This window comes from Melozone crissalis, unplaced genomic scaffold, assembly GCF_028551555.1.
Source record: "Melozone crissalis strain CALT ecotype California unplaced genomic scaffold, PUWL_Pcris_2 ptg000014l_1, whole genome shotgun sequence".
Taxonomy (NCBI): Eukaryota; Metazoa; Chordata; class Aves; order Passeriformes; family Passerellidae; genus Melozone; species Melozone crissalis.
In genome coordinates, this window is record NW_026535792.1 from 7,300,338 (window position 1) to 7,318,396 (window position 18,059).

The window sequence follows — 18,059 nt, forward strand, 5'->3', positions numbered from 1 at the left end:
GTGAATGTTTCAGGCCACTAAAACTCTCTGTTCTCTGGGAAGCACACAAAGGTCTAACAACACCGAGGGGAATTTATTTATTGTGCTTTTCTCTAGGAAACTGGGTCTAAAGTGAGTCTCTTCCGTTTTACTGTTTTTCCAATTTCTGCAGTTAAACTAGGAAAAGTCCATCTGAGCGTCTTACAGACTCCCAGTGTCCCTGGCCTTCAGTGTCTGGGAGTCACTGTGGGCTGGGGGAATTATTCCATTATAAAAACTGCTGCTTGCTGAGGGATTCCAAGCAGCTCTGCATCACCAACACTTCCTGATCCCCTTGCAGCCCCCATTCCCCACCAACAGACACCTTACCTGGCAAAGCCCAAACTCTCTTTCCATATGACATTTCCTTAGGATTTTTGAGTGCCTCTTTGCAGGGTCCAAGCTCCCTTGTCCCCAAAACCATCTTCCTTTGGGACACAAAGGGCTTTTTCACTGCCTACCACATTCCAGCATGCAGGCAAAGGAGCACATATAGCTGCTTTTCCCAAGGCTGCACAGGAAGGAGAAGCTGGCAGCTAAACACAGCTGGAAGATGAGAAGCTGCAGTCCCAGGGACCACACAGCTGGAAAAGTTTCTTTTCCTTCATAAAGGCCAAAGATAATACAGCAAACTTTCTTTTCCAATGAGACTGGAGATGAATTTCATCAGGCATGAGTGCTTCTCAGACATGTCCCAGGAAAGAGCTGGATCATGGGAGTGAGGGGTCCATGGCTCCAGCATGATTTCAGCCTTAGGAACATACTGCTGAAGCAATTCCATCAGGCAGTGGGCACATGACACCTTTCTGAGACACTGAGAGAGCCTGTTTTGCTCTGTACTCGTTGGGAGGTTAACTAGAGCAGCGAGAGAAGTTGTTCCTCAGCTCTAATATCTGACTCCTCTAAGGAAATAAGGTTGGTGGCTCTGCCAGGAAAAAGGATAGGTCAATTTGGAGTTTTCCTTTGTGAAGCACTTGAAGAGCAGCATCTCTCAGCCTCTTTTCAGACTGCCTGCCTTCAGTCACAAGGCTGAGGCATTGTCCTTAACACTGCATCACCAGTCTGGGCTAAAACCCCCCTTCAGCCCAGCTCCTGGTTCCATGCTGGTGGCAGAGCTCAATCTGCTGCTGCTGGGAGGTTGCTGAGGCCTCCAGATGTGACAAAAGAAGGTCCCAGGTAAGCAAGGCTGCTCCCCCTTGAATGAGGGTCTGAGGAGCTCTGTGAAGCCAACAGCCTTCACTCATCCTACCTTTACAAAGATGTCTTGGATCTATCCAGAGCTCGAGACAGGGACTGGGTTATAAAATCCTATTCAATCTACTCACAACTATACCAAAATGAGGATGAAAATCGATGCAGGAATGTTCCCAGCTCACCCACTGCCCTGCAAATGCCCCAAAGCTGGAGACAGGTTGGCACTACTTGGCAGAGGAAAGAAGAAATATCTAGGATCCTTCCTTATATTCTTCTGGTGTGGGTGATTGCTTAGAAGTGAAAACCTCAGGGAAAAACTTGTGCTTCCTGGTCAGAAACTGTGTTGGAAGAAAAATACTCAGTGAGTGTATCCCAACCCCAGAGCTAGACCTGCCATGCACAAGATTCTTGTTCCCCCTGCAATCATATTAACACTTAGCAGTCAAAACAGGAAAATATCAAGGGTCCAATTTTCTAAATATTGGGAAATAAAACTACTAATTATTTCAAGAGGTAAGTACCACTCCACTTGCGTGCAGGTTTCAGAGTGGAATTTCTGTTTTGTGGCAGAAGAGCACCATAAACATCCTCCCACAGCTGCTCCCTGGCCCTTGCTGCTGCTGGATACAGTGATCTGCCTCAGGCTGGTGAAATGGTTGAATGATGATGGGGGGCACTGGGAGCTCTGGTAATTTGCATCTCTCTAGAGACAGAGAAGGTAATTACAGCACTTCTTCAGGCCTTGCCTGACTTCATGAGTAGCCTGGTGCCACAGGTTAGGGACCAAGAACAGGGTTGGACCCCACAGGCACTGCCTGAGACTCCTCCAACATTTCTCAGGTCTTTTCTTAATGCAGGAATGAGAACAGTGACCAGTAAATGCCCAGGATGCTTATCAGATCAAGGACACCAACAAATTTCCCAAAGGAATATTTTGAATATTTTGGTTCTTGTGCTGTTGAAGCAGGAGCTCAGTGGCTGAGGCAGTGATGGCAAGTGGCCCTCCTGCTTCAGTGGGACATGGCTTTGCTGGACATGCAGGACTTGGAGCTGCTGACAGCTGTGGCTTCATGTCTTTCCATCCCCACAGGGCAGAGAAGGATCACAGCCACGCTCCCTGCAGCTTCAAACTTGCTGAGGTGGGAGAAGAAAACCCTGATTTCCACATCTCCTGAGATTACCTAAGGGAAAATGTTGGGATAGAGCTACCAAAGCCCTAAATCTGGTGAGTGCCATCACCTCCTCCAAGCTGCGCTTGGAACAACCATCTCTCACAGAATAACAACACCATTAGCGCATCACTGAGCTAGAACAAGTCTCCCCAAGGCTGTGGGGCAGCCCCACAGCACCTCCCATGCCCTCATTACCACCCACCTGAGGAATTTGTTGAGGTCCCCGTGCTTCATGTACTCGAAGACCATGATGAGCGGGTCGCCGTCGCCGCAGACGCCGTAGAACTTGACGATGTGCTCGTGCTGCAGGTTGGTGAGCAGCTCTGCCTCCCGCTGGAAATCCTTGCGGGCCGCCAGCGTGGGGTCCTTCAGAGCCTGCAATGAAGGATGCATGTCAGAACTCAGCACATCCCTCCGGGTGCCCAGAGTTCCCGGGGGGCTCGGAGACCCTGGCACACAGCCCAGAGCACCTGTCGGTTTGGTTATGAGCCATGGAGCAAGTTACCAGCTTTGTATGAGGACCTGAAAGTCACAGAATTTTAAATAATGTAACAGTTAAATTATCACTAGGTGAAAAGATAGATTTTGGGATTTTTAGTATGGGGGTTTTGGGGACAAGATGGACGGACTTGGGCGTGTCCAGTCCTCCTTCTTCTTCTTCTTCTTCTTCTTCTTCTTCTTCTTCTTCTTCTTCTTCTTCTTCTTCTCTACTTCCATCTTCTGCAGTGATGCTGGCGCTTTGGGATTGGTTTAGAATAGAAGTGCACTGTCTAACATAGGTGATAGGTATTGGAAAGCAATTGTAAATATGTTATACGTAGTTTGTAGTATAAAAAGATAACACCGCCCCAAGGGCGGTCAGAGTGCTGCTGGATGCCTTGCTGAGCAGACCTCGGCTGGGCAGGAGGAAAATTTTATAGATAAGAATTAATAAACAACTTCAAGACTGAAAATTGAAGAGCTCTGACTTGTTCTTGGGACATGTGGGCTGAAACAGAAACTTTTTACATATCTCAGGACTGCAATTAACAACAAAACTCCCAAGAGATGCACACACAGAGTGGGCTCAGGTGGGGGAAAACCCAAAACAAAGGGGTCACAGCATCTGGGAGGAGCTGATGAGGAAAGGAGAGGAGAGAACCACCCAGTTGTGCTGGTGGCACCGTGTTTGTGTTGTCATTCCTGTAGTTACTGTCCCACTGGGCTCCCCAGCTCATTTCCTAGGCAGCAGCAAACATGCCTCAGAGGGTAATAGCTTCCAATTATTCCCAGCTTGGGCAGAATTTATACTGGTGACCTAGGGGTGAATGGCTTCATATCTCATTATTATTAAATTCCTGAGCCAGCCAGTCCTTGCTATCTGTCTTTTATTTTGAAATAGCTGACTACACTGCCTTTATTCAGAAGATGGATTTGCCTGGCTGTGCAGTTATTGTGTGGATTTTTCAAACTGCCTCTGAAGAAGGACACTGTCAAGTCTTTTCTCATAATTTTTAAAATCATGTTTTTATTCCCTGCTGTTTATAACAACTCCCCTGGCAGACTGATGCTGAAATCAGTATCCTTATTGAGAATATCTCATCTCCCACAATTTGAGAATGTCATTTTGCCATTGCAAGGCAGCTTGCATGCTTCAGGTGGTGTGGACCAGCCCGACATTGCAGAGTTGCCATGAAGATGCTGCTGTGGCTGTAGCTGATGACAAGGGAGGGTTCTCCAGGGTTGGGCTCTGGCTTGTCTGTGCATTTTTGCGCAGTTGCATTGGAGAGTTGGTCTGAAAGCAGCTTGTTGTCATCTCAGGGTATCAAGGGAGGGAACTTGATAAAAAAGTTTAAGTCCAGACCATTTGACAAGATGAAATGGCCACAAGAATCAGCACAGTCTTTTAAAAATTTAGGAAAATGAAGAGTCTGGTTTTGAATTGCTGGTTGTGCCTTTTATTCTCTGTGTCCTCCACATGTCAAGACTGTTTAGGACCAATTCTGGGTTTAACTGTGCAACCTAACAGGAGCTGAAAAGGACTCAAATCCTGTAAAGGACTCAAGGAAACTTGTTCCACCTATCCTGTGTTGGTCTGATGTGCACCAGTTGCCCTTCAGTGATGGGGACACTGGGCAGCTCTCCCTTTACCTACACACAAAAATACCTTCCCCCTTTCCCCATGCCTTGAATCTCCCCATGCAGACAGCAGAGGTGGCCTGAGCAGCTGCAGGCTGCAATTTATGTGCAAAAAGGGGTGCTAAATATCAGAAAGCTGTGCATGGAGGATGGGGCCCAGCACTCTGTTACTGCACCATGATGCTGCTGGCTCCAGAGAAGGTGCTTTTCCCCTTGGAGCAGACCTGCTGTGAGGCTTTTCCCCAGTCCTTAGGACACTGCCTCATCTGATTCTGCCCCCAAAGTGCTATTCACATGGCATAAACCTATTTTAATTCTTTGCCCTTTGGGATAGCTTGACTAGAGATATTTAGATGAATGTTAGTTACATGGTGCAGATGGCAAAGCATCCATCCTTATCTCAGGCACCCAATTACTTTTACTCATTTAATATCTTCATAATGTTGATGCCACCCTATTTTTCTGCAGGAAAATAGTCCCTTCCCCCATCACTCTTTTCTCCTCCTTTTTCCTGTGGTTGCACATAATATTTCAAGCTGCAGTGAGTTTAGGTTTCATCTCCTTCACACACAATCATTTTTATAAGGTGTTAAGATTGTAAGTTTGTTGATCTCACACACCAAAAAAAAAGTTATTAACTCCCTTCTCATTGCTAAGGTTGCACAACCAAGCATTTCAAAGTGAGGGAGCTGGAAGGGATAGAACAGGGAAAGAGGACCAGAACCAAAGAAAGAGAAGGGATGTCTCAGTAAAATCAGTGGAATGTCTCTCCCAGGAAGGTTCAGGGTAGATTATTTTTTTGTGTGTCTCCATCACACAGTTCCTCCATAACTTCTGGCAGGTCCCTGAGCATCTGCAGGTTGCAGCTGTCATCATGAAGTGCCAGTTGTTCTGATATTACTTGGAAAATACCCTCTTATTCAGCCTCAGGGCCAGGCTTCCACAAGCACCGTGTGTTTATTGCTGCAGCAGGCCTCACTCTCAGTCAGGTACCTGCTGTCCATGGGGCTGGAGAGAGAGGTTGGTAACTCCATCCTTCACCTAAAGCAGATCTCTTCAGTTCAGTTTTCCTGCTTCTGCCCTCGGCAAAAGGGGATGATACAGCCTCAGTAACTTGCTGGGAGGATGTGAAAATGGGTACACTCACATCTAGGTGAGTTCCAGCTCAGGAGTGATCCCCACAATGGAGCAGCCACAGAGAAATGAAAAATAAGGTGTTCAGAGGACAAACCCTGAACGCAGCCCCTCCAGCATTTCTAGTACTTGACTTTGTCACCTTAACACTCTGCTGGATACAGCGCTTGTGCATTTCTTAGGATGCTTTTAGAAGCAAGCTGAATAAAACAGGAAGCTTGTCCATGCCTTCACATCAAAACTCAGTATATCTGCAGGGCTGCAACCTTTAGATCTGCTAAAACTCTGAGTCCATTTAAGCGAGAGAGTAACACAGCCCCTTGCTTTGGCCCTGGGAGAGAGTCCCTGGGAGCAGGGCAGAGCCAGGCTCTGGGCTGTGGATTCAGCTTCCCCTAACCAGGGAGTCCTGCTGCTGCCCCGAGCTGCAGTGACTGGGGAGGCAGTTCTCAGCCTCAGCTGGGGACATGAGATCTTCAGGAATTGCAGCCAAATCTCAACTTAATATGTAAAGCCTTTATTCCTGCCTTTTTTTTTTCTGTTTTTTTTTTTTTATTTTTCCTTTTTCTTCCCCTCAGACTTCTAACGTGGCCCAAATTAGAGGGATTTTTTTTCCCTGCCACTCCCAGAGCTGGCAAGAAGCCAGATTGCAGGGCCCTGCTCCAGAGCTGGAGCTGTATGATCTTGCAGGATGAAAGGCACTCTGGAGATGTAAGCTCATAGCAGCAATTAACAGAAACAAGTTCGGATGCTGTTCCTGCCTACATGCAAATGAAACTCTGAAGAGACTGGGGAGCCAGGCTTGCTGGGGGATGGCTGGCACTGACAGGCAGGTACCAACCCTGTAATCAAACAATTAATCAAGTGGGTGTCTGCATGTCCTCGGCGGTAACCACTCTCAGAGGTGAAAGGTGCAATCTTGTGTCGCAGACATCTTTTTATGAAAATCTTTTCCTTAGGATTTTTTCCTCCTGAGAAGCTGAGGCGCCTCAGGAACAAATGTAAACAATGGTTATCTGCTGCTGTGGAATGCAACAGGTGGATCTGTGGTTGGTCTCATGTGCTTGTTTGTAATTAATGGCCAACCACGGCACAGCTGGCTTAGACAGAGCATCTGGGACAGCTGCCTTTGTTATCATTCCTTTCTATTCTAAGCTTAGCTAGCCCTCTGAAATGAGACCTTTTCTTCCATTCTTTAAGTATAGTTTTAATGTCATATATATCATAAAATAATAAATCAAGGTTTCTGAAATATGGAGTCAGATCTATGTCTCTTCCCTCATCCTAAGACCCCTGTGAACACCGTCACAATCTTGCACTTCACTGCCGGAGCAAAAGGGGACATCTGAGCTAAAAAATAAATAAAGGCTAGAGCTGCCAATGATTAGAGCAAGTCACAAGTAACTGGATGCCTCCAGCACTTTGGAGAGAGTGCTGGAACCTTTCTCCCTGCAGAGCATTGGTTCAAAAGCAGACCTTGTTCCAAGGAGCTGGGAAGCACTGGTTAAATCCAAGGGATTAAACTGTGGCTCTGCCAACTGGTGCCACTTGAGAGGAGAGCACAGCTCTGCACTGAGTGCTCTCCTCTGCCCAGAGCCACACTGATGGGGCACAGCTCCCACCAGGAATATCACAAGGATGCAAGCAGCACAGCACAAGCCAAGCTGAGCTCGTGTTGGCTTAAAATACTCAAAACAGGAGCAACCTGTGGCTAAGCAAGCAGGAGCAGAGTGGAGCCAAGCCGAGTTGCTTTGCCCATCTTGCAGCAAATTGATCCCAGAAAATTGGCTCGTCATGCTTAGCTTTCATTGCTCATTTCTGCTGAGGCCTTTTTATGTTTCAGCTTCTGCATGTTACAGAAAAAGATAAAATCCAGAAGGAGCAGGGCTGCGGTGCCTGCTGGAGGGAGTTGGATCCACACTGTGTGCTGCAGCTGCACAGGAGCTCAGCTCCCAGCCCAGCCTCTCCTCCCTGCCTGTCTCCTGGCCGTGTCAGCAGGAAGGGAGGCTTTGGCGCTGCTGAGAACAGACAACCTTGAAGCGAAACGCTGAAACTTTGTGTGACTAATTGGATTTACCACAATCTCCGGCATCAGATAAATCTCCACCCCTGACCCCCAGCCCTCCCCTGCTTCCCTTTCCCACACAGGCTCATCCAGTCTCCCTTCACTGGCCAGCCCCCGCCCTTCTCATTTGCCCTTAGCATTTACCTTCACTGCCACCAGCATTTTGTCGTTGGTGGGGCTGAGGTTGTAACACTCGGCCAAGAACACCTTCCCAAAGGCACCTTCTCCCAGCTCCCTCTTCAAAACGATGTCTCTCCTCTTAATATGCTGGACATCTGTTGGAGGGAGGGGAGGAAGAGGGAGAGGGTTGAGGGGAAGAATGAATCAGGGTTAATTCAGCAAATGGAAAACAACTAATTCAATTTTCTTGCAAGCTGCAAGGGAACTGAAATTGTTTAGCGAAAATATCTACGGGGATCTTTTCTGCCCACCCACAGAAGGCAGCCATCTCTGTGGTGGAGTTAGTCCCATGCAAAACATCTGTGAAGAAAGTACCTGAGGTTTATCAGTTCTCATGACAAGCTCGTGGCAAGCTTGTCCTCAGGGGCAAATTCTGCTACAAAGGCTTGAATCTCTTTGGAATGATCCTGGAAATAATCCATCTCCTGTGAGGTGTAGCAAAGGTCACATCCTTCCAATGAAAGGCCAGGTGAGATTAGAAGGCCGTGTTGAGTTTTGCATTTCAACTGGGATTAGTTTAAACTCGAGCAGGACGGATTTTTGAGGCTGAAGCTTGGTAAGTCAAAGCATTCCTGGGAGGAGGAGGAGCAGTGACCCCAACATTCCTTAGGGCATTAGCAGGAGCTGGTTGGAAGCACTGGAACTGCCCCACAGCAGGACCCTGACCCTGCAGCCTTCCCCTGCACGACTGTTCCCTCAGAAAGAAGGTCATCCCAGGATACCATCACTGGCACAACAGATGAGCTGAACCCATTAGTTTCAATGATCCTTCCCACTGACATTTAGGACAGTGAGGACTGACGGAGAATAGCAACCGAGGATTCAGGAAGAATCACAAGAGCAGTAGCTTTAATTTACCAGAGGTACAGAGGCCAAGGAAAAGTGGTTTGCTCAGCTAACAGGTCATTCCTGAGGATTAAATCTGCCCAGATACCAGGCACCTACAGGGGCAGGTTAGTGACTGTGGGATATCCACTGACTCTGGGTCATTATCAAATTCCACGGGTGGCTGGGAGAACTTGTTCTCTTTTGAGGACAGCAATAAGGCACAGCAAATCTCTAAGCACCTTCGTGGCATCACAGCACCCCTAGAATTCCTCAGCAATACAAAAAAGGGGTTTTTTAATGCTTGGAATGAACTGAAGAAGCAGTTAGAGATGCACAGCCACCACAGCATTTTCTGAAGGGACAGCACTTCATCTCTGTGAACTGTCCTCCAGTGGAGCTTTCCATCACCATGAGAATTGTGGCAGCACAGAGCACTCCCAGCCTCAGCCTGATGGTTTTGAAGGCCAGTGGAGAGCTGTGCACTCTTCTCCAGTGCCCAGTTAGCGAAAGCTGATGCATGAGAGGTCTCCTCAAGCAGAGGCATTACATGGGATAGTGCCCTCTTTCCACTCATGTGTGATGTTCATAACCCTGAATATGTTTGCTCATAAACTGGACCACTTTTGATCCTTTTCCATCTCTTCCTTGTGCCACAGGAGCTGTAAAGGTATGTCCCTTAGATTAGGTGCATTTCCCTGCAGATGAAGGAGGTGGAAGTGACTAACTCTGGCTTTCAGACTGGCTGCAGGGACACATCACAATCTGCCATCAGCTCCTGCCACCCAGGCATCTGAGCAGGCACCTGTGTCAACCTGAGGGATCACACAGGCACCACTGAATGCATCAAAAAGCTAATGGAACACAAGGATCCTAATGGCTTTCATGCAATTAAGGTTTTTAATTAGGAGCTCAGAGGCAGGTTTATGGAGCTGCCATCCCCAGGCCCTTGGCTTGCTTGGGAAGATGGATGCTGCAAGATTGCACAAGCAATGGGCCTTGTAATGAAAGACACCTCTCTGGGAATTTCCATTGACCTTTCTTAATTGTTCAATAGGCTGAAAACTGTTTCTTACCTATATTAATAATATCAGTAACATTAAGGCCCACGTTGGTAGGCACATCCAAAATGACTTTGGTTTTAAACCTGCAGTGGCAGCCAGGGAGAACAAATCACATGTGGACTTTGCCTTCTCCACCTGGTTTAGCTGAGTGTTTAAGGAGTACCTGGAGAAATCTGAGATATAATGTGTTGAAATGTAAAGCAATGAACTTGGGTGAGGAAACTCCTAATATAAGAAGAGCTCAAATGGCACCAATTTACTTAATAGAGTAGAGGAAAAGGGGTTTATCCTCTTTGGCTTGGCAAGCATTTCTATAGCACTCACCACTACATTACCTTGGTCTTACTGTGTTGTCAAACCACATATTTGCATTCTTGGTCTCCCAAATAGCAGCAATCAAGAAAGCTGTAAGGAATGATCTTGTACTGAGAGGAGCCCAAGGATATTTTCAAAAACTCAGAAATGTAGCAATTACAATAGGATTGTCCCATTTGGTGTGAGATGAAGTTAAATAGGAAACAGTCTCAGAAAAAACAGCAATACTATTTATGAATTTTCACACTTCTGATGAGTAACACCATGAGAACTGAGGCAAACCTCTCTTTCTAAACTCTCCAGGGTATTGTCCAAAACTTTCAGCTCCCAATGTTTCCTCCCAATAACATCTTAATAAATTATCAGACATTTCTGAGAGCTGGCATCCAAACTGTGTAATTACATCTATATTATAAAATAATATCCCATCTGTCACTGAGACCAGATTTTACAGCTAGTTGTTAAGAGTCACCTGAGAAGTTTCAGGGAGAATTCATATGAAGAATTAAATGTGGTATTATGGCAGACAGAGTTGAATTGAGGGAGAAGCAATCCTTTTGCAGTAGTGGACTTGTGTAGCACTGTTGGATTGAAAGTTAACTTGGGTGGCTATAAAAATAAAAGGGTCATGAAGTTAAGTAGTTTGACAGCAACTGGACAATCTTAATGTAGAATCAGAAAAGTACATTTCCTGATGGCAATTTCTCTCAACCTCAAATAGACATAAATTTTGCTTCACAGTATTTTAGGCACAAATGGAATAATAAGTGAGTTATAATAAATTGCTTTTCCACATGCTAGAGGCCTAAAGTAGTGAAGTTTAGATCAAATTCTTCCCTTTACGGCGAGATCAGCACTGTGATTAATTCTAACCCACTATAAAAGACAGGTTTAACCACAAGGCAGTGACAAACCCTGTGTCACAGCGTGGCCAGCAGCATTATTGTGCTCACCTTGCACCTCTGTGCTCGCCCATCCTGGCTGTAACTCACGAGGAAGGCCAAATAGCCATGAAAGATGCTGTGCTGCAAGGGCACCTCGGAGGTTCATCTGCATAAATCTGTTTACCTGCTCCTGGAGGAAGCCGAGCCCTGTCTGATAAACAGCTGGTGTTTATTTGTTTTAGGCAGGCAGTGCTGTGCTAATCTGTCTCGGCTGTGTTGCAGTCAGCCCTGTAGACAAGGTGGATGCAAACTGCCTCTCCTGAAGCACCACTCTTTTTGTTTTTTTTCCTCCCTGTGTACCATTTACTTATAAAAACAAGACAACAAGACAATTCATAAGAAGATCCTATGCAGAAGCCACAGCAAGACCTGACAGGAAAACAAGCAGAATTGACAGCATGATGTGAACTCATTCAAAGCCATGCTGTACCTAGGGGAAGGATGTGACTGCCTGACGCTGAAGTAATTCCACTTTACAATGAAACACCTTCCAGTCCTTGGTTTGGGATCAGTATATTTTTTCATGACACAGAAGAAAAGTTGGGCAGATTCCCCACCTTCCTCCTTGTCCATCAAGATTTAACACACAGAGAAGGTGTTTCAAACTTTTGCCTTCACTGTTGCTCTGAATATCCCATTAACCACATAAGAAAGCACCTGACCTGCAGCTGGTTGGAAATGGCCCATGACTTTACCTCAATGGTGGCAGCATGGGGGTAAGTTAGAGCATTAACAAATGTAAGTCTGGGATCCACTTTTACACATGCAGATAGTTTCCCTTTCTCTGGAAAAGCCAAGGCAGAAGGATGGCAGCTTTGGATCTGCAAAGAGATCTTTGCCTAACCACCTCTGAACCTTTTGCAGGACAGATGATTTAATCTGTGCTTAAAGTGAATTTAGTCAGAAAAGTGGCTGTCTGAAACCAGAAACTTCTTCCTCCCCATCACTTGCTCCCACGTGTCCTTAGTCATGTCTGTTCCTCTCCTCGAGACAAACACCTTCTGGTTTGCTAAACTTGTGAACCCAACACAGCCATGGGATACTGGGGAAGATGAAGAGGGAACAGGATTAACTCTGCTTTCCTCAAACATCAGTCTACCATGTCCCAATGGGTTGCTTCTGCACTGGCCCTTGTGACAGAGCCTGGAAAAATCAGAACTTTCCCACTTCCATCACTGATTCAATGATTCTTTTCCCATCTTTTACTCTCATATTGCAGAGTCTCTCTATCTTATGGCAAGGTCGAGACAAAAAGACCCCGACTCAACCTCCAAATTCCATGTAGAGCTCATGGAGCTGGTAATAGACTGGTGCAATGGAAACACCTTGTTTTGAATAACCACCGCTTTTCAATCACATGAGCAGATATTGGGAATCTGTATGAGTATATTTCATGAATCTAATTTTCCAATTACTGTCTCATTTCTAAATCAGTCCTGGGCATCAGATGAAGAAGAGATGGGTTCAGTGACACTGCAAATTCTGCATTTCAAATTCCCATCACAACCAGCATCTTTGAAACCATGGTTTGCTAATACTCTTGAATGCACATGATTGTGTTTGGACACAGATGACTACAGGGGGAGGAAAATGGCCAAATCAATCTCCAGAGTAAACCATGAGCAGTGCTAGTAGCTAAGTTAGAGCAAACTGCAAAACTACTAATGCTGTATCATTTACACCAGGTCAATTTCAATTGTTAAATTAATTTCAATTATTTCCTCACATCATCTTTCAAACTCCCAAATAGCTAGCAGTCTGTCTTCTTGTATTTCTAGTGGGTTTCCTGACCCTGGACTACTAATTCACAAGCAACCTGTAGCTGGCTGGTGGAATAGACCAAAATTATAGACATTTCCACTTTTAATTTTGCCGCCCTCTTTATTAGAAGATTCCTCTTCTTGCCTAGAAAAGACGAATATCAATTTTTTAGAAATTTTTCTTCTCCATCCACATGTGACCCTGTTTTCCCTAAAGGTAGGTCCTTTCCTGCACCTCTCCATCACCAGCTCCTCTTTCCCTTTTCACATCATGGCATTTCTTCTCTCTGTTTCTTCTTCTCTATTTTTTGCCCCTCTTCCTGTTCAAGCCCTGTTTTAAACCTGACTTATTTTAGATCTGTTTCTAGGGTATCCTGATTTGGGTCTGATCCTGGGCTCTTTGTAGATATGGTCTTGATTTTCATAAGCTGCTAATGCCTCATTTGCATCAACAGCACTTTATAAATGATAACAACAATGACATTTTTCAGCAGTGGCTGAGTCATTTGCTGTAACAACTAATTTATGCCAAAGAATTTTCCCTTTTCTTTCTACATAAGTTGTCCACAAAAAGGTAGCAAAGTTCTCACTTAGTCAATGTGATTCATTCATTTCTTCCTCAACACTGCTGGAATAACTCTTGTGAATAAATGCTGCACAGCTCCACTGCTCCACCACAATTAAAATCAAATAAACAAAGCTTAAAATTTACACTGGAAATCTTGTCACCACCACATGTAAGCACCAAGCAGAGAGCCCTTCATGTCAGGCAGTCAATCACAGCCTGGATGGGAACCAAACTCGATGAGTTACCCAATGTACCTGATCAGAGCAGAGCACGCACATTGGGCATGAGCAGATTAAAAAGCCCTGCCACTGGAGGGCTGGCAAGGCATTCTCTCACAGATTTGTCTCACAGGGAGAGAGGATAACACATAGGCAGGCTGCACAGAGCCCGAGTCTCCCTCCTCACCTGGTGCAAATCCATCAAAGTCAATGGAGGATATTGATTTCAATCACGGACTGCTGTGAAGTACATGTAAACAAAGGCAGAATCAGTCCCACATCATTTTAAAAAATGGAGACATAAACAGGCTGTTTCTTATCTCTGCCTGGACTCCAAGTAGGTAGCCCTTCACTTCTGGTGGCTTCTGTCCCAGCTCTGACATGAGCCACCTCTGGGAAAGGGCCCAGGTACACGCTCCAACAACTCGGCACGGTGCCCAGACACTGGGTCTTTGCCAAGTCCCTCTGTAAGGCACCCTTCAAGGACTTGGACTCAAAAAAGTCATGATTATAAGCACCAAGCAGTTCTGACACAAATCATAGAGATTTATGTAAAGCATATCTGAATCTCTGGGAACTTGGTGGAGCAACCACAGCCTTCAGCTCAGTTAACGATCGTACTCCTTCATAAAGACTTTAAGAGAAAGCTGTTTTATGTTTCTGCACTTCTTTTCATTTTCTCACCATCCCCTTCATTCCCTGGGAGAAGCACAAGGCATGAGTGCAGCTCCCAGGTGGGAAGGAGGCTTTATTGCTCAGCTGACCCAGCAGACCCGGAGCTAATGCACTACATGTTGCTAAATGGACCTTGGTAAAAAATAACAGGCCTTGACGCATTTAGCTGGACAATCTTGGCTAAAAGAATGATCCAGTTACACCAATCTACACCAGGAGCTAAAGTTCAGTGCAATCGAGCTCAGGGAAACAGGAGAGGAGCAACCTCTGCATTTGGAAATACCTGACATCCACCATTCCCAAGCATACCCCTGGCAATCAGGACATCACCAGCTCCTCTGGCTTTTGCTGCTGCAATAGCAGATGGGGAGGAAGCCCTGACCCAAAGCGCTGCCTTTCAGCTTCCAGCTGACTCCAGCCAGCCCTGATTTGAGGGAGAGGTGCTGCAGAAGAGCCCTCAAGCTGCACAGAGGGGTGTGATTTGCAGCTAATCCGGTGACTGGATTAGCACCCTCTGAGCTGCAGCACCAGCTCCGAAAGCAGCCACACACAGAGACCACCACCAACCACAGTGCTCATGTACAGTGCTCTTGGAGCTGAAAGGTAATGGAAAGGGAGTTTTTGTGTGTGTGTAAAAGAGCTGATAGAAAGGCAAAGGAAAAGCACTCCTTAAACCAACAACTCATCAGAAGCAACTCCAGAGCCCACCAGGCTCCCTCACCAAAACACCCTGACAACCACCTGGAAGCAGGTGGCATTCCCTGGTGTGACATACCTGCAAAGTTTAAACCCAAATCAAAGCAAATTCTCATTTACTTCATGGAAAAAAAAATCTGAAAAATAGGAAAGTTAGAACGTACTTGGCACCATTCCACACTCATTTTTAAGCAAAAGCTTCTCTCTGACCTTAAACCACCTGGCATTCCTATTAAAAAAATGTGAAACTTCAAACCCTTCTCATCCATTTCAGTCCCACAAATCTGAGTACAAACCACTTAGCAATTATTTTATGAAGAGAGCAATACAAAGTGTCTCACGGGTGCTGAGCAGTCTCAGCCGGGAAGCACAACACTGCACAGTCCTGCAGAACCAACTGCAGAACCAAGTTATCCAGGGGAGAGCTAAACAAAAGGAGATAAACCAAGAGAAAGGATCTTGAGCATCACCCCCAGCCTGACAATGACCACAGCAGAAAATGAAAGAACCCTTCAGCACATCCATGCCTTGCACAGCAGTGGGTTCTTGCCTTTGAGTTAGAATCCATCTCCTCCTCTTCCTGCAGATTTATGATTTTCTGGAATTACTCAAGCAAAAGTTAATATCAACAGGACTTTCCCTTGATCCAACAAGGTAAATCTCTTCACCTGAGCTGTTGTCAATGATTAAAATGTCCTTTAGTATGGAGACCTTGAAGACTTTACCAAAAGAAACCCAATGCTCCCAAGGCTCCCTGTGGCCACCAGGATTGGGGTTAGGCAGCAGGCAGCTCTAAATGGGCTCACAGTTGTGCCCCAACCCAGTCTCTGCTTAATCTGCTCGTTCTCAAGACATATTTCAAGATCCTCTCAGGTTAAGACAGTCCCTGTGGTCCCCCTTGCTATTGCACCTCTGCAAAGCCTGGGGACAGGTTCACCCTGTGCTTGCCAATGTCTCTGCATGCACCACCTCCTCTTCAGCTGGCTCCCAGGGGAACACAAAACACTGCTGATGGGACCAAAACCTCACTAACATTCCAGGTAAAGGCTTAAAAACCATCCAGTGATTCCCAACATCGTCTGCACCTTCCTGATTTCTGTCTGACACTAGGCTGGGAGGACAAACTGCCTTTCCAGCTTCAGCAGCTTCTGTCTCCTTAGGCATCCAGCACCAGCTTCTCATCCTGAGGGGACACTCAGGCTCTGCCTTTTGTATACAAGGTTAGCAGACAGCTGGCACCTTCTGAGGATGAAGACCAAGAATATTAAGACGTGGGTAGAGGGGGGAAAGAGCTGCAGAGATCTTTGCACTGGGTGAGTGCCCCAGAGCCCCATGACAACCTATCACAAAAGGGATCTTACACAAAGCATCGTCCTCACCAACTCATTGATACACTCCAGCAGCTCTTGGAAACAGGGGCTGGGATTCTTGGCAGGGTGGGAGGAAAAGGGAAAGGGAAAGGAGAAGGGAGTCTTTCTGGTGAGCATGTTTTCTTTCCACAAGCCAGGCCCCTGGGTCCCCTGCTGCCAAAGCACTCAGAATAAAACATTAATTCAATACCACACATTTAATTACACATTATTTGAAAGTGAATTTATTTAACAGAGGAAAATAGTCTTCAGAGAGCATCTGCCTCCTTCAGACTCATGCGTCTGCAGGGAGGGGGGCTTGCAGAGGAGATAGGAGGCATAATGGTTTGTTTTACATCAGCGGCTATTGCTGTTCAGCTCATCCCTTGAAAACAGGAGATTTTAAGGAGATAGAGTTGTGTTTTGCAGCAACTTACCAGCTGATTTGATTTTCCAGCTAGTTTTCACTTGATTGGAAAGTGCTGCTGCAGACAGATACCACTTGTCTTTCTGTTTTACTATTTTTCCAGGGGAAAGGAAGGATTACTGGTGGAGGGTTGGAGGGGGATTGGCTGCCCCTCGAGGGGCCACGTGATAGTCAGATTTCAGGCTTAAGGCTTCAACAACACAGTAATCAGACACTTAACAGCATCCTACTGCCGAGATGGATAATCACAAGAAAGTGGGAAGTGACCGGGGCTCAGCAGCAGCCTGGCAGCTTGGGGAATGTCTGCCAGCAGGAACACAGAGCCTTACCTTCCATCCTTAAGTCAGAGGGGCTCAGGGCTAGGGATTGCCCAGCCTGGGAGCTGGCTGCATGGCTCTGCCTGCTACAGCAGGGCCAGGAGCCTGGCAGAACCTGCTTTCAGCAGCGTGCAGCCTCACGTTTCCCCAGCCAGAGCTCCACTGCAGAGATGGAGCAGAGTCCAGTGTCTCACATTTCCCTATCCAATGCTCCACTGCAGAGATGGAGCAGACTCCAGGGAGCAGCCCCTCCATGGCTGAGCTGCTGCAGGGCCAGAAATGAGTTCCTGAGTCCTTTGAAAGGAGGAGTTTGCTCACATTGAACTCAGCCTGAGCTTTGGCTTTTGCTGTCCTCTGGCATTCCCACAGTGTCCCAGCAGGCAGATGTCACACAGGGCTGGCTTAACTGATGCCACATGAGACTTTCTCCCAGCCCTTGTCCCTGTACTGGCTCTCCATACTCCTTGATTTGGGAGCAGCACTGAAAATCTCCCTTATCTCTGCAACAGCCTTGATTAGACTGAATTCCCCCTCACCCCAAGCAGACACAAAAGAGTCCCAGGCACCACCACTGCTCCCTCCAAAATGTGCCAGCAGAGCTCAGCCCAGCCAGTACTGACCCTCACAGACATCCCCTGGTCAATCATTGCCCTTTTTGGCCTCAGCAGACAGATCTTGCTGCTGTCACTCCCATCCCAGCCATCATCCTCAGTGCCATGCTGCAACCTGCTTGCACACCCATGCAGATATTGCAGCACAGGTTCAGGGCACAGCATTAAGCTTTTCCTTCTAATTTTGAGCATTTAGGGGGTTTTGATACTGTTGTTTCAGTGTTGTTCAGTCACTGCCCTTATTCACAGTTTGAAGAGTCTAGCCCACACCATAATTGTTAAAAAAATTCCAGATATATTGAATATGTTCTGGAAAATATGTGACTATTAGAAGGGTGGCACTAAAGAAAGAAGTATGGTTTGGTAGTGGTTCAAACTAAAACTGTGATCTCCATTATAAAGTACAGAACAA

General features: G+C 46.4%; 1 protein-coding gene across 2 annotated transcripts in view; it reads right to left on the reverse strand.

Annotated features, from left to right (window-relative positions):
* Nucleotides 1-18,059, reverse strand: part of NTRK3 (neurotrophic receptor tyrosine kinase 3) — a 206,435-nt gene that overhangs the window by 33,483 nt on the left and 154,893 nt on the right. For both annotated transcript variants that reach the window (XM_054272532.1, XM_054272533.1), the window contains exons 13-14: nt 7,843-7,973; nt 2,587-2,759 (exon numbers count right to left, since the gene is read on the reverse strand). In XM_054272532.1, the coding sequence (XP_054128507.1) occupies nt 2,587-2,759; nt 7,843-7,973 (304 nt within the window). The remainder of the gene's footprint in view (nt 1-2,586; nt 2,760-7,842; nt 7,974-18,059) is intronic.